This window comes from Lissotriton vulgaris, chromosome 9 (genome assembly GCF_964263255.1).
Source record: "Lissotriton vulgaris chromosome 9, aLisVul1.2, whole genome shotgun sequence".
Lineage (NCBI taxonomy): Eukaryota > Metazoa > Chordata > Amphibia > Caudata > Salamandridae > Lissotriton > Lissotriton vulgaris.
In genome coordinates, this window is record NC_141697.1 from 250680358 (window position 1) to 250696888 (window position 16531).

Below are 16531 nucleotides of genomic sequence, written 5' to 3' on the forward strand. Positions count from 1 at the left end.
ACATATAAGGCTCAAATGATTGCTAGTATTATAGTAACTAATGATGAAGGGTAACACCCTATAAAGGTATAATAGATAGTCATCAAGGGCAAAAAAACAAGTCATATTATACCACTTATATGCACCAGATAAACAAAATTCGATCTCTATTATTACATATAATTTTCTTTTCTTATTTCAGCAGAGAATAGCGTTCTCAGCTAATCAGGAAAGGGTCAAACCAGAATTTATATAAAAAAAAACTGGAGCCAGTGTTCCACCGGACTTGGGACACCCAAAAAACAGGGATCCCACAGACTATTAGTCCTGACGAAAGCCAACGATCCGAGAAGGCGCAGGTGGGCTGAAACATGTAGACCATTTTTATGACGCTCAGTTTTCACTATGTGATGCGAGGGACACATTGTATATTCCAATTTCACACCTTTTTTAACCTTACCCATATCTAAACTTTTTATGAAAGTACTTTTTCTAGATAAGAGGTGACTTTAAGTCACTACTCCACATCTGGATCTCAAATGTCTCGACCAGAGGGATTACCTCCTGGTGGAGGAATGAAGACCTAATGATGACGCTCTCAACTATGAGTACGGCGATGGCAAAGCATAAACTATTGATGGAAAATAGCTGTTGAGGGTCTCACAGAATATTTCCTATTGAGATCCCTCCAGCTCAAATAGTCCCACCCCCCACTTTGATTTTTAGCGCCTGGTTAAAAGGCAACAATGGTTTTGTTTCCTGGAGCTTCTTAGCAAGGTTTTAAGTGCCACTTCAAATTTGGGATAGGAAGCACGTAGGGGTATTAACATTTGCAGCCTTTGAAATCCTCTGTCACTGTGCTTGCCAGAGTGGAAAAGCCCCCTTCAAGTGGAGAAGTAAAGTTTGCTGGAAACCTCATCTTGTGTCAAGCCTGCTTGTACTTTGGAAATCAATCAAGAGTCCCATCAAAATTGGTAAAAAAGGAAAATGCTACTTACTCTGTCAGCAAATCTTTGTAGTGTGTAATGTTGTAGATTCACATGCTTAGTATAATCCTGCCATCTAGTATTGGCCTCAGACATTTATTTGCACTTTGGTTTTGCTCAAAGAAGTCTCTTGAATTACAAGATGTGGTATAAATTGCACATGAGGACTGACTCTGTGAGATTATTTTGCGCACTGCAGGGGAGAGTATGTATGGAATGTACACATAGGTAAGGTGTGTCAATCACAATGTACAGTGAAATACAGAAAACAAGAGATCTGCAAAAGACGCAGGCTTCTGGGGAGGAGGGCAGGTGCATGTAAATCTGCAGCACTAAAAGCTACAAACATGCTTACAGGGTAAGTAGCCTCTTCTACTCATAGCATGTGTGGCTGTAGATAAATATGCTTAGCATAGACTTTAAAGACAAGCTCTCCACGAGTGGTGGCAAGCCGGTTGATAATGCAGATTTATGAAACACGGTACTTGACACAGTCTAGCACACCATTGCCTGTTGACGGGCTAAGATTTCCACAAAGCAGTGCTTGGTTAAGGTGTTTGGACCAGGTGGCTACTTTGCAAATATACACTAGAAGAATGTTTCCTAGGAAAGCCATGGTCGCTCCTTGCTTGTGGAGGGAGTGTGCCCTTGGTAGAGCAGGTAAAACCCCTTTCTTGCTTTATGTTATAAGATCTGAGTACATTTGACTATCCACTTAGCTAGGACGGCCTTGGAGATGAGATGTCCTCTCTGTGGTATTGCAAAAAGACAAAGCTATTCTGATTTACGGAAGGGCTTGGTCCTGTAAATAAGGTACATAAGAGCTCTTTTCACATCTAATGTGTGGCGTGCTCTTACCACAATGGAATCTGGTTGCAGGGCTAACACTGGGTGCTCTATGGTTTGGCTAAGGTGGAAAGGGGGTAGTGCTTTAGGGAGGAACTCAGAATTGGTTCTAAGAACTACCTTGCCCTTGTGGACCTGGATGAAGGGATCCTATAGAATAGAGTGAGCACTTTCAGGTCACTAATGTGTCTAAGCAGTTTAGCATCCATCAGTAACACCACCTTCCATGTGATGGTCTGCCCAGGGAAATTTTGTGCGGCACAGGGGCAGTTAATAAAGTGTGTCTGTTCCTTAATCCAGCCAGCATTCTCTGGCACAGGGAGGACTGGAGGTGGTTCTCAGACCCAAGGGGCATAAGCCCGTGTTGATGATGGTCTTTGGTGCTGCTGAATGTATTTGTCAGGAACACAATTGGGTCAAAAGGTAACAAACCGGGCAGATGAAAAATAGGTTCATGACACAACAAACTCAGAGCCCCCTTGGTGCACATTGGAACTTAAGGACTCAAATAGAAAACATTTTAACATGGGAGTTGGCGTTCATATGCAATATACACCAAAAACCAACTGCAAATGTATGAGCCCAACACCAGATGAGAGGAGAATATTAAGCAGGTGTATCTATAGCCACAAATGCTACAATCAAGTCTTTCTCACTGTCAGCATCCTAAACTCTCCAATGATACTTCACTGAAAAACCAAGAGCGTATCTGCTCTTGTCACAAGTTGTGTAGTTGCTTAAAGTTGGATGCTGGGTGGATCGACCTTTATGAAGTTGGTTTTAAGGTATTGGTAAAAGGGCTTGTTATCAATATTCTTGCTTTGCTACAGAGAATTATTCAGACATTTTTTAAGATTTAGATACAAGTGATGAGGAAATAAATTGACAATGGCAGCCTGAGAATCTAAAGGAAGAACGTGAAGCAGAAAGGGCCAGATTCTACACGCAGGAATGCGATGCAGAGGAGTGTGTGAGAGGGAAGTAGCAGACCGGAGAAGAAGAGATTGTGAGTGTTTATATTAGGGATTGGGGTGAAGATTAAAATGGTAGGGTGTGATTAACAATCAGGAACAAGGAATGCAAAGACTTCACAAGGGATGGTTTACCTTCTTTGGCTTTTCTTTTAAAGTCTCTTACTTCAAGTGCACCACCAGTTTCATAATCTGAGGGAAAGAAAATATTAAGAGAATTCATAAATGTGGATCTTGATCACCTTCACTCGAGACATCATTCACAGAGCTGGGCTAACCCCTCACCCAAAATATCAAACAGAAACACAAGCATGGTTCTCTAGCATGACTTACAACAGAGATAGGTCAGGTGTTGCACCAGAAATATTCAGCAGAGACATGCAAGATCTTTGCCTAGGATATCCAGGAGAGACACATGAAGGAACAGCACTCATGGCATTTAGCAGGGACACCTTTCACACCAAACATCTGGCAAATATATTTACTAGGTCTTCTCCCAAACTATCCAAGCAGGGGGAGCACTCCAAAAAGAAACCATGGGAACCTCAATCAAGATACCAAGAAGACACATGTGCAGGTAACTTGCCCAATCTTTCTGAGGGCACATGTGAAGTGTGCTCAATTACAGGGAAACAGGATCGGGCCCTTACCTATAATATTTAGGACATATGTAGGGCCTTCTTTGGAAAGTTCTAGTACCAACATGTGACTGGCAGAGAAAGAGATTTGGAGAAGCCCAATTATACATAATCCTGTCCAGCTGAGAGGAATGAAGCAAAACATTTGTACTTGGTGTTGGTGATGTCTATCTATGCAGACAGAGGTTTAAACAGTACTTGGTGAACAACAGCATTATACGCTGATGATAGGGTCAAGTGAACAAGGAGTTAAGGGTTGCCTTTTGATGCAAATCTTCTCAACAACTTGAATAGTTTTGATCTCGGAGCTGAAAAATGGTGGAAGGACAACTACTACGCTTCAAGGAGGCTCTATTGGTATATTTGTTTCTTGATTTGCAGCACTGCTGATTTTTCAAGTGAGGTAGCTGTTGGAATGGTTGTCTGCAGAGTCATTTATATTATTGTTTGTTCTCTACAGAAGGGGAGGATTTGGTCAAGGTTAAGGGTGAACAGAAAGGTATCAGTGTGAATGGACATAAAGAAGTCCAAATATGGGGATGCAGCCATGTGTAATTTGATGGGCAAGGGGAGTACACTGTTTGCAAAGGAAACTGTTTTCATTAATTGGAGGATATTAATCAAGTTACTGGAAGAGGATGGTAGAAAGTCTTGAAGGGCTAAGTAGAGGACGGTGTTGGCAAGGTCAATGATGTTGCAGATTATTTAAATTTTGTTGGTAAAGAATAAGTTACTTACTTTCGGTTAACGCCTCATCTGGTAGAGACTCTAGCTGCAGATTTCTTATCTTGGAATTATCCCCAGACATTAGACTGGATCCAGAAATTGTTTCATGACCAGTACCCTTGAGCGCCAGTAGGTGGTGGTGTTCAGCTCCGCATAGCGTAGTTGGTGTTGTTCGCGCTCAAAGTGATGTTCGCGCTCAAAGTGATGTTCGCGGTGACTTTATAGAAGCCAACGCGGCGAGCTGACATCAGTTACTTTTTGAGACTTTCCATGCCACAAGCACAGAGCCACGAAGTACACTGACCATGGGTGTCGAAAACTCAGGCTCTGAAAGGGGAAAACCCTAACCCTGGAGATCCTTTTGCAGAGTGGGGAGGATGGGCGGCTCAGTAAGGAACCAGCAGCTAGATATAGTCTCTACCAGATAAGGTGTTACTGAAGGTAAGTAATTTGTTCATGTAACAGAGACTTCTAGCTGCAGATTCCTTACCTTAGAATAGATACCCAAGCAATACTTCCCCCGAGGTGGGGCTGCAACACAGATTACACTAGAAAAACCTGTAGAACCGAAGGGGCATAGTGCCCATCTTGCCGGACCAGGCAGTAGTGTTTGGTAAATGTGTGCAAGGAAGCCCATGTGGCTGCCTGGCGGATGTCCAGGACTGGAACTCAGCGAGCTAACATATTAGTTGCAGCTTAGCTTAGGTGGAATAAGCACGCAAACAATCGGGGTTGCTTTTAAGCCAATGCTTAGGAGATTTTGATAGAGTATAATCCATCAGGAGATGGTCCTTTTCTATATGGCATGTCCCTTCTTTGCTCCAAAATACACCGCAAAGTTGGTCGTCCACTCTAACCTTTTGAGTGCAATTAAGGTAGAACAACAATGCTCTTTTGGGTTCAGAAGGGGAAGTCGCTCTTCTTCTATGGAGGGATGAGGCACAGCGTAAAAAGTAGGCAGAGTGATGAAATGGCCTATGTGAAATGTAGTGACCACTATCTGAAGAAAGGAAGCTCTTCTGTGAAGCACCAGTTTTTTGGAGTAGATGGTCCGATTAGGAGGCTTAGAAGACAAGGCCTGAAGCTCACTGACCCTTTGGGTAGATGTTATTGTCACCAGGAAGGTAGTCTTGATGGCAAGGAGCTTGTGTGAACAATTGTGAACAGGCTCAAAGGGAGCGGGCATAAGGAAAGTGAGGAAGAGACTGAGGTCCCACTGGGGCAAAATAAAGTTAGAAGCTGGAAACATATCTTATTAACCTTTCAGAAACCTACTTCGAATAGGGGGTTTGAAGAGGGAAGGCTGATCAGGCAACCACAGAAAGGCAGAAATGGCGGAAAGATAGTCCTTCAGAGAGCCCAGAGCAGGATGAACAGAAAAACTTGAGCAAGGGGGGCAGAAAAGGTATCAATTCGGATATCTGCAGACCATGGCATATATTTTGCCCAACGGCACGTGGAAACAGTCTTGGTGGAGGGAAGCCTGGCTGCTAAGATAACATCACAAACTTCGAGAGGAAGGTCAAAAGCTGTCAATTTTTGCTGTCCGTCTCTGTGCAAGCAGGCCAACCATTGACAGGTTTGGGTGGAGAACCCTTTCCTGAAGGGGCAACCTGATTGGAGGACCAATAGCCATGCTCAACAGACCGAGATACCAGATGCTTCATGCCCAATCCGGAGCCACAAGGATAACTTGGTTCCAGTCATTCCTGATTGTCTTGAGAACTCTGGATGGGAGTGGTCTGGGTGGAAAGGCGTACAGAAGGCCTGAGCTCTACTCTAGATGAAAAGCGTCTCCAAGCAAGAGCCGTCTTGGAAATCCCGGTATGCAGAACTACTGCCATGAGCGTTCTCGGGGGTGGCAAACAGATCTTACCAAGGCTTTCCCCAATGCTGAAAGGAGACTTTGCATCACCTCTGGATGGAGACACCATTTGTGATCCGTGAGGCATACGCAGCTGAGTCTGTCTGCTCTGGCGTTCAGAGAACGCACCAGATGTTGAACCACCAGGGATATGCCCCGCTGTTCCAGTCATGTCCAGAGATGCGGAGCCTCTTGACAAAGGGTCCACGACTCCACACCACCCTTTTTATTGAAGTACCTCATGGTGGTGGTAGTGTTCGTGAACATTTGCACCAGCCTTTCCTGGATGAAGGGTAGAAATGCTTTCAATGCTAACCGGATCACCTGGAGCTCTAACAGGTTGATGTGGATTCCAGATTCCACCGGAGACCAGAAGTCTATGATCTCCACCTCTCCCACGTGGCTGTCCCATCCCAGGAGTGACGCCTCTGTCACTACTGTCAGATCTGTTTGGGGAAGGGAGATAGGTCTGCAGCTGACCCAATTGTGCTTCATTAACCACCACTGCAGATCTTTTGCGGTTCCCTCTGAGATCTGGACCAGGTCGGAGAGATTACCCGGATGCTGGGCCCACTGGAACTTCAGGTCTCGTTTCAGAGCCCACACATGCCAATGGCATATGTCAACAGCTGAATGAAAGAGGAAATGAGTCCCAGCAGCCTCAGAGTCAATCTCACAGAAATTCAGGATTTAGGCTGAAACATTGGAATCACAGACTGAATATCTTGGACTCGCAGTTTGGAAGAATAGGCACAAAACTGCACAGTGTCCGGAGCAGCTCTGATAAACGGAAGCGTCTGAGAGGGAGTCAAATGGGACTTCGGCACGTTGATAGTCAGAGGTCCGACGTAGTCTGGAGGTGGGAGATGACAGCCATGGGCAAGCCCGCCTTAAACAGCCAGTCGACGAGATAGTGAGTCAGTGCGGTCTAGTCATCATCTAATGGTGAACTTCGCTGCATCCCTCCAGTGGGTAACGGCCTGGAAGAATATGCCCCAGGCCTCCTCCAGGACCGTTTGAGGCACCACCACAATTGTATACCACAGAACGTGGGAATGGTGGCCCAAAAGGCATGCAGTGTTCACCGCCGGCAATGGCAGGCTGGTGGAAGAAAACATTTTCTTGCCTAAATTATCCAGCCTCTTGGAATCCTGATCCGGCGGGCGGTTGGGAATGCGCCAGGATTTACATGTGCAGTGGAGGCTTGAACCCCCAAGCACTCCGGGGTAGGCTGTTCTGTGAGGAATGTTGGGTCCTTTGGAGGGGGACAGTGGTAGAGGGCAATAGTCCAGTTCACAAGAGCCCCGGTGTTGGGCTTGGACCAGGCCCCACGCTGGACATCAGTAAGTGCTTTGTTGAATGAGGGAAGTGGTTCAGAAGGGGGCACTCCAGGTTGAAGCACTTCCATCAAGGGCACACTAAGGTACAGAACCTCAGCTGCACGCCGCACCACCATAGCGAATGAGGCTCCCTCCAGCGTAACCACAGTAGGGAGAGAAAGCATGTCAGTATCTGAATATGTGTCCAGTCCACTGGCTTCACCCAGATCCTCAGACCAGATTAAGGATTCCTAAGGTTGGTATTCCTCAGGGTTCAGCGACCCCTCCCATTCTTACCATAGTCCTGGAACATATTAATAGAGCTTAGACTCTGGCTTGGAAGGCATGGTTCCAGTCAGTGCCGGAGTCGCATGACGCCCCACTGGCGGTATAGTCAGGGGATTACAAATGGGATGTTGCCAATGGTGGGCGCCAGCAGGGCAGTGAGCATCGGCCTTGGGACCGGTGCTGTAAAGGTCAACATGGTATGTCAATCCAGTAGGAGGCCCCTCCTGAACCCACGGGGCCTTAAAGTAAAAAAGAGGGAACAGACTGCTCAAACATGAGGTGCATGGCCTCATAAAACTCTTGCATTTGAGTGGGGGTCGCTCCGTCTCCCGGAAGTGTGAGGAGGAGCAGAGTCATCCTTGGCTCTGGCTTAACATCAGAGCCAGGCCTCGAGGGACATTCCCTCATCATGTCAGTCGGCAGATGAGGTGAAATCGAAGCACGCTTCGACAACTTCTTTTTGTGGGACCGAGACTGACCTGAGTGGCTCAACGTCTTTGAATGCAACAACTACCTCAGACTCAGACTCCCAGAACCATTCTCTTAATCGAAATCTCAGGCGTTGCACATCGAGTTGCCAGGACCTTGAGGGTTTGCTCTCACAAATCCTTCAGGCAAACAAGGTGCGGGTCTGCCACAGATATTTGTCTGTGACACGTGCCGCAGGGCTTGAAGCCAGCCTTCTTTGATGACATTTGTGCCACACCAGGAGATAACACCTTAAAAAGGACTTACAAAACGTTGAAAAAAGCTTAGTCAAAATGGGACTAATGGGTGGCTCTTCCCGGATCTGCGTTGACTGGTGCGGAAAGAAGAGCAGGACATCGTCACAAATGTCACTTCCGGTGCGGGTGACGCCAATGGAGCCAAGTAGAGCTGAACAATGACATCTACAGCCACGCTGGGGTACTGCTTACGTAAAACATCCAGATCCAGTCGGAGGCCTAGGGATAATTCGAAGGCAAGGACTCTGTGGCTAAAAGACTATCAGATATAATCAGAGCCACTAGAATTAAGTGGTGTGAGAGGCCCAAATTATGCAGCAACATTGAGTAAATTATGCGGCAAGAAAAAGCAAATTATGGGGCATATTGTGCCTCATTTTGTAATATTATTACGCCATTATTTTGTCATTTTTTTTATTTGGTATCACTGTCTGGGCATTGGCTGCGCCTCGATAATACCATAACACCCAAACAGAACAATAAACAACAGAAAGGTGACCAGCCCAGGTATGCAAATGGCCTTCCACTGCGTGGCAACATGTGTTGCTGCATGTTTAGTAACTTTTGAACCGTTTTGAACTTGAAACAATTTTTTGGGGTTAAAATCTGCAGATTTGGTCAGTACTTGAATAAAACTTTGTTCTGAAAAAAAATCTGCAGATTTGTGGCAGATGGATTATGTGGCAAATGTAACAAATCTTTAATTGTGCGAAAATTGCAGTACCGCACAATCGCATAATTCTAGTGGAGCTGGAAATAATTTGTAATATTCTCAGTTGAGTGAAGAACTGGTGGTGGTGGCTGGGGAGAGCTTGTTCAGTGCTCAATTACTTCAGTAACAAATGTGTAGTAGTGAGCAAATTAGGAGTGGTGGATTGCTTATTTACAAGCAGAGTGTGTGGATTTGAGGGCTACATGGTCTTCCTAAGATTTGGATGAGTGTCACCCCATTTCTAATTTCACGATTGCATGTTAAGGAATATCAGGCTAAATTCAGCCTAGGGTTTCCCTGCCTGGGGCAGGAGCTGTGTGGATGTTGGTTAAGGGTTTGAGTGTGGAATATAATGTACTGAGGAAGGTGCTTACTGATAAAGCAGCAGAAAGTACAACCTAGCAAGCTCCTACAGGCATTTAAATGACTAAATAAATTAGGTCTATGGTGTATTGGAAATTAAGGGCTCAGTGTCTTGATAGCTACATGCTCAAGTTCATGGAGAGCAACAGACTAATTTACTCCAGGATCACACTGGTGTGATGAAGGGATGGGATTATTTCAAATGGGCAATCAGTGCTTCCCAGTAACTATCAGTTCAGAATACACATTATGTTTCTATTACAACTTGAATGAAAAGCTGAAGTTTAAAAGGGCTCTAGGTGGAACAAAAAGATGGAGTAGTTTCTGTCCTGTAACTCCAGTTCTGTAGTAGGGGTATCTCTGTTATAGTCATAATCTAGTGAATAGTCCCGCCCATGTGCGCGGACCCCGGAGCAATCAAAAATAATCTCTTAAGCTGTCAAAGCATGCAGACCTGCATAGACACTTAAGAGAGAATTTAAAGACAGATAATGCAGCCTATATCCACAGGCTACACTGTCCAATACTTCAACTGGAAATTCCACCAAAAACCACAACAGCACAGCCTGTCCAGGGTTTTCCACAGAGAAAAACCTTGCCTTTAACAGCAAAACCCTCTGGAATGATAGAGAGGAAGGAGTGGACAGACAAGCCCCATAGGCTGCCATTATGTGGCTCAAAACAGGATACTGTGCCTTAAAGAGAACTTTCCAGAAGCCTCACAGTATCCCAGAATGCAGTGCAGGTCCCTTTCACCTTCAGTTCTTTTTGAAGGCGTAACACGCCAGACCTGTAGCATTCCTTTCATGAATATCTCTCTCCACCGGGGAGGAGGGCGGGCGCTTATGACTATAACAGAGATACCCCTACTACAGAACTGGAGTTACAGGACAGAAACTACTCCTTCTGTAGTAGGGGATCTCTGTGTATAGTCATAATCTAGTGAATAGAATGGCAAGCCCATCCCCACACCAAAGCGGCGGTGGAGAAACGAGAAATAACACCACTATTGTGCGAACAATTTTCGCAGCAAAGCCTGCCCAACCTGAGCATCTGCCCTGGTATCAGTGTCCAGACAGTAATGCTTAGCCAAGGTATGGACCAACTTCCAAGTGGCGGCCTTGCAGATTTCTGCAATCGGAACATTAAGTAGCAAAGCAGTCGTGGCAGCTTTGCCCCTGGTGGAATGAGCCTTAGGTTTACCTCCTAAGGTCGTATTAGTCTTTTGGTAACACAATTGTGTACAGGACACAATCCACCTAGAGATGGACTGTTTTGGGGTAGCAAGACCTGTCCAGACTGATCCATAAGTGACAAACAATTGATCTGAACCACGAATATCTCTGGTTTTAGCCAGATAAAATTCCAACACCCTCCTAACATCCAGGGAATGTAGGGACCTTTCCGCTGGAGATGCAGGATTCTGAACAAACATAGGCAAAGTTATTGTCTGGTTGACATGAAAACCAGAAATAACCTTTGGAAGAAATCTAGGGTGAGTATGCGTAACAACCTTAGCAGCATGAAATACCGTATAAGGTTCTTGACAACACAACGACTGAATATCACTCCCCTATGCGGGCCGATGTGATGGCCAGGAGGAACGCCGCCTTCCAGGACAGATGCTGCAACGAAGCCCTATGAAGAGGTTCAAAAGGCTCCGACATCAATCTGGACAGCACCACATTCGATTCCCATGAAGGCGAAGGAAGCCAGACAGGAGGGAATGCTTTCTTCCAGCCTTCCCAAAAAATCTTTGATCACAGGGATCTGGAAGAAGGAAGTCTGAAGGGCATTTCCTGTAGGCAGTCAGCGCAGCAAGATGAACCGTAGAGGATTAGACATTAAGGCCCGACTGCGCCAGGCGTAGAAGATACGGAAGGATGACATCTTCCTTACACGTCGTCAGGTCATGGTCCTTGGACTTACACCAGATGCAAAAACCTCTTCCGCTTGTAAGCAGAAGAAGTCCTAGTGGAAGGATGCTTAGCCTCCTTCAGTATGTCCATACAAACTTCTGGTAGATTCAAATGGCCATATTACACTATCTCAGGAGCCATGCAGCCAAACTCAAAGACGAGAGGTTGGGGTGCAACATCCGCCCCCCTGAACTTTGTGAGAAGGTCCGGCCTGCAAGGCCTCCGTATGAGAGGACGGAGAGACCGGTGAAGCAGGTCCGTGAACCACCACTGTCTGGGCCATTCCGGGGCAATCAGGATCATCCGTGCCCTGGACTGGGACAGCTTGATGAACACCGCCGGAATCAAGGGAAAGGGTGGAAAAGCGTACAGAAAGCTGTTCGACCAGTTAATCCAGAACGCATTCCCCAGCTTCCCCACAGGCAGTACCTGGAGGCGAAGTCTCGGCATTTGCCGAAGACTTCTCCTAGTACTTCATCGTTTATGACCCATTCGTGGTTTTCCTGAATCAGTCTGCTCAGCACGTCTGCCTGAACATTCTGCACACCTGGCAGATGGGTAGCCGTCAGAGTCAGTCCTCTGGATAAAAACCAGCGCCAGATCGCCCGCGCCTCCTGCGACAGAGTGCGCGATCTCGAACCCCCCTGCTTGTTGAGGTAATACATTGTGGTCATATTGTCCGTCTGTACAAGCAGAGAGTTGGTCTGGAAGGACGGAAGAAACGCCTTCAGCGCCAAGTGAACAGCTCTGAGTTCCCGGAAAAGGATGTGATACGTGGACTCCATCGGGGACCACGTTCCTTGTATCTGCAAGTCTCCGGAAAGCGCCCCCCAGCCGTGGGGAGACGCATCCGTCACGACAGTCTGTGTGGAAATGTCCTTGTGAAAGGGAACCCCTCTTAGGAGATTCTCCGCTGAACACTACCACTTCAGAGACTGAAGAGCACGCAGAGACAGTTGTATCTTGTCGCCCAAAGATCCTTTCCTCTAATCCCACTGATCCTCCAAGCACTCCTGCAAAGGTCTCATGAGCAGCCGTGCGTATGGCGTGAGGAATATACAAGAGGCCATCGACCCCAGTAGAGAAGACACCGTCTCCACTGTCGTAGATGGTAGATGGGGTGGTCACAAGAGCCTGAGCCTTCCTAAGGGGAGATAACCGACTCTCCTCCGAAGGAGACACGCTTGCTGACAGCGTATTGACGGAGGCTCCCAAGTACTGTATGCACTGGACCGGAATGGGGACAGACTTGGACATGTTGATGTGCAACCCCAGCTCGTTCAAGAGAACGCACGTCCTCTGGAAGTGCGCCTGAGCTTCCGAGAAGGAGGAGGCCTTGATCAACGAATCGTCCAGGCACGGTTAGAGAAGCCACCTCGTTTTTCCTCAGGCGTGCAGCTACCACTGCCATGCACTTCGAGAAAGGTCTGGGCGCAGACTTCAGCCCGATTGGCAGTACTGTGTACTGATAATGATGGGCGCCGACTTGGAATCGCAGGAACTTCCTGTGTGCAATGAGCACATGGGAGTATGCATCCTGTAGATCTATGGCACCAAGCCAATCTCCCTGTTGCAGCTGAGTATAAACCTGATGCAACGACAGCATGCGAAATTCCTCTACTGCGAATCCACTTGTTTGCTTGTCGCAAATCCAGAATGGGCCTGAACTCGTTCCTGTCCTTCTTGCGAACCAGAAAGAACCGGGAGTACAGACCTCTCCCCCTTTGAGACAGAGGTATGTCCTCTATCGCCCTTGTCCTAAACAGGATAACGGCCTCTGCTTAGAGCTCGCGAAGCTGAAACCGCGAGCCGACCGGAGGAAGTGTTCGAGGAGGGCCGATGAACCGAAGACTGACTTAGACCCAGCCGGCCTTTGTTCGCCGAGGAGCAACAAGCTCTCCCGCGTATGCGCACAATATACTTGTAAAGCATTAAATGGCGGCCCGGGACCACCGGCAAATCCTGGGAGGAAAAACGCCGCCAGAAAGGGCAGAAGGCCTCAGGCCGTTCTCCATGCCCCAAACCTACAGCCGTCCAAAAGTCTCCGATTCAGACTTCATGCGAGCCACTCACTACTCTCATGGCAGCCCAAGGGTTGCCCAACGAATGGGAGAGTAGAAGCACACTGCTGAGCCGCAGGCTGCAGAGACGTCAGGCGAATAAAAGTATGGCAACGTAGGACAAACCCACAATACCTGGGGGTCGGCAGGAGAGAAAAACTCCGCTCCAACACCGATGCCTAGATCCGAAACTATCAAGCCCATTAGACCACCTCTTGTAAGGCTTCCCTCCTGTCTCTCGGCAGAGGAACCACAAATCGGTGAAGAAAACCCCCCCACAGAGGGATCTCACAACAACGGTCCAACAACAGCGGGCCACAGCGCGAGGTCTACATGCCGCCACCCCTGCGACCAAGTCAGGAGCACGGTCGGAGCCAGAACCTCCTGTCAGGCGGTAGTGGACGAAAGGTAAGTCCCGCCAACCAGTAAAGAGTCGGAGAGGGACTCCCCGTACTCATGGCAGACGCATCCCTGGCATCAAGGCACGGAGGTTCGCAGACTGAGGGGCAAAAGGCCCCTGGGGTGGTGGGCGGAAGAGGGAACCGAGAGGATTCTGAAACATCCCCGGTGGTCTCACCAGTAGTGGTTGAGCAGGAGGCGACCTAGCAGACGTGCAGGCATGCAAGCACTCAAAACTAAGCAAAAGGACAAACGTCCCTCGCTTACACGTGGTGAGTAACCACAAACTCCCCATCAGAAGGGGTCCTCGACGCTGATCAAGTGCTCTGCGTCGTGAGTGGAAGGTGCCGGGAACACAAAGTCCCCTCCTACGACAGGAGGCTCACCAAGGAGCGAGGCCTGGAACAAGACCCAGGCGTCAAGAGCCGGCAGTACTCTGCGGCTCTAACCCATGACGCCGACCTCACTACGACGTCACCATCACTAAAACAGTGACTGTCTCTACGACAACCAACACTCAGACGTCAAAATCTAGGTGTCAAACACGGAGACGCCGAGCCACCCCTAACGGTGACGTCCGGACCCAACGGAAGAGAGCAGAGCCCAAGTGACCAATGCCCCAAAAGGAGCATCACTGCTCCATGACGTCGAGCCTCACCGCTCCATGACGTCTAGCCTCACTGTCCCATGACGTCGAGCATCCCTGCCCCATGACGTCGAGCATCCCTGCTCCATGACGTCGAGCATCACTGCTCCATGACGTCGAGGCACCCCATGACGTCGAGGTACTCCATGACAGAGACACTCCATGACGTCAAAACACTCCATGACGTCGACGTCGAGGCACTCCACGACGTCGACGTCGAGGCACTCCACGACGTCGACGCACTCCACGACGTCGACGCACTCCATGACGACGACGTCGAGGCACTCCATGACGTTGAGGCCCTTCACGACGTCGGCGTCGAGGCCATTCACGACGTCGAGGCACTCCATGACGTTGAGGCCCTTCATGACGTCGACGTCGAGGCCCTTCATGACGTCTACGTCGAGGCCCTTCATGACGTCGACGTCGAGGCCCTTCATGACGTCGACGTCGAGGCCCTTCATGACGTCGACGTCGAGGCACTCCATGACGTCGACGTCGAGGTCCTTCATGACGTCGACGTCGAGGCACTCCATCTCGTCGACGTCGAGGCACTCCATGACGTCGACGTCGAGGCACCCCATGACGTCGACGTCGAGGCACTCCATGACGTCGACGTCGAGGCACTCCATGACGTCGACGTCGAGGCACTCCATGACGTCCAGGCACTCCACGACGGCCCCGACGCCGACTGGAACCGCGTCATAGCTCAGACGTGCCCTTACTGGGGATAACCCCAGAGATTACAGCATGGGACTCGGTAGAGGACCTACCCTCACCTCACCCAGAGGCTGAAGATTCCTTCAAACTCCTCTGTTTGAAACGTGGAAGCCGAAGCCCCCTAGAAAAGAAGGTACAGAGAAGACAGGTGTCCAAAGACACAGGCAAGCACAGAGTACAAACCTTGTGAGCTTCAGCTTTGGCCTTCAGTTCAGCTGCAGACAAAGCACATGTCAGACTAGAAATAGTCTAAAGGCAAGAAGACTGCAGAAATTCTGCCAACAAAACACAGCAGAATGCAGATAAAGGCCAAAGACGTCGAGTGAAGCTACAAAAATCCAAAAATAACACAAAAATAGTATAGAAAAAGCTCAGAAAAGAAGAGCTAATGCTCCAGGGTCCTGCTAGCAGGAGCCGGAAAAAAGAACTGAAGGTGAAAGGGACCTGCACTGCATTCTGGGATACTGTGAGGCCTCTGGAAAGTTCTCTTAAAGGCACAGTATCCTGTTTTGAGCCACATAATGGCAGCCTATGGGGCTTGTCTGTCCACTCCTTCCTCTCTATCATTCCAGAGGGTTTTGCTGTTAAAAGCAAGGTTTTTCTCTGTGGAAAACCCTGGACAGGCTGTGCTGTTGTGGTTTTTGGTGGAATTTCCAGTTGAAGTATTGGACAGTGTAGCCTGTGGATATAGGCTGCATTATCTGTCTTTAAATTCTCTCTTAAGTGTCTATGCAGGTCTGCATGTTTTGACAGCTTAAGAGATTATTTTTGATTGCTCCGGGGTCCGCGCACATGGGCGGGACTATTCACTAGATTATGACTATACACAGAGATCCCCTACTACAGAAATGAACTTCACCTAACTTTTTTTATAGCCTCGTGAAGACAAACATTTTGACTGGGTTTATGATTCCATAGCCCTTGATGAGAAAAAATGCATTTTGGATTTAAGTAACTTAAGGCAAATCAAAAGTTTGACAAGAAAAGTTCAGTCTCAGTGAATAAATGTATCACAAAGGAATCCGACTGGTCACAACAGAAGACGTATCTGGATTTACCAAATTGTCTAAAGGTTCCTGGCTGCATTCATAGATGGAACAGTTGGTATGCTGGGATTGGTGCCCCAGTGTTAATGCCTAACAAATTACTTAATTTGTTAGCGGTCAATGGTACATGCTCTATATAGCTGCATATTCCTCACCTTTTGAATATTCCACAGGTGTCAGACAGAATCTTTTTTGCAGTACGTCTGTGTGGTATTCCATGTTGGAATTGTTATTGTACATTCTCACTGTAACATTCTCTGTGTGCTCATCTGAACAGTCTCTACTGGTATCTTGCTGAAGGTGGTTGTTCAAGCTGTCTCTCTC

The 16531-nt window shown here is 47.9% G+C and overlaps 1 protein-coding gene across 4 annotated transcripts in view; it reads right to left on the minus strand.

Annotated features, from left to right (window-relative positions):
• Positions 1–16531, minus strand: part of ENTPD5 (ectonucleoside triphosphate diphosphohydrolase 5 (inactive)) — a 408239-nt gene that overhangs the window by 54859 nt on the left and 336849 nt on the right. For all 4 annotated transcript variants that reach the window (XM_086937471.1, XM_086937473.1, XM_086937472.1 and 1 more), the window contains one exon: positions 2918–2974. In XM_086937471.1, the coding sequence (XP_086793597.1) occupies positions 2918–2974 (57 nt within the window). The remainder of the gene's footprint in view (positions 1–2917; positions 2975–16531) is intronic.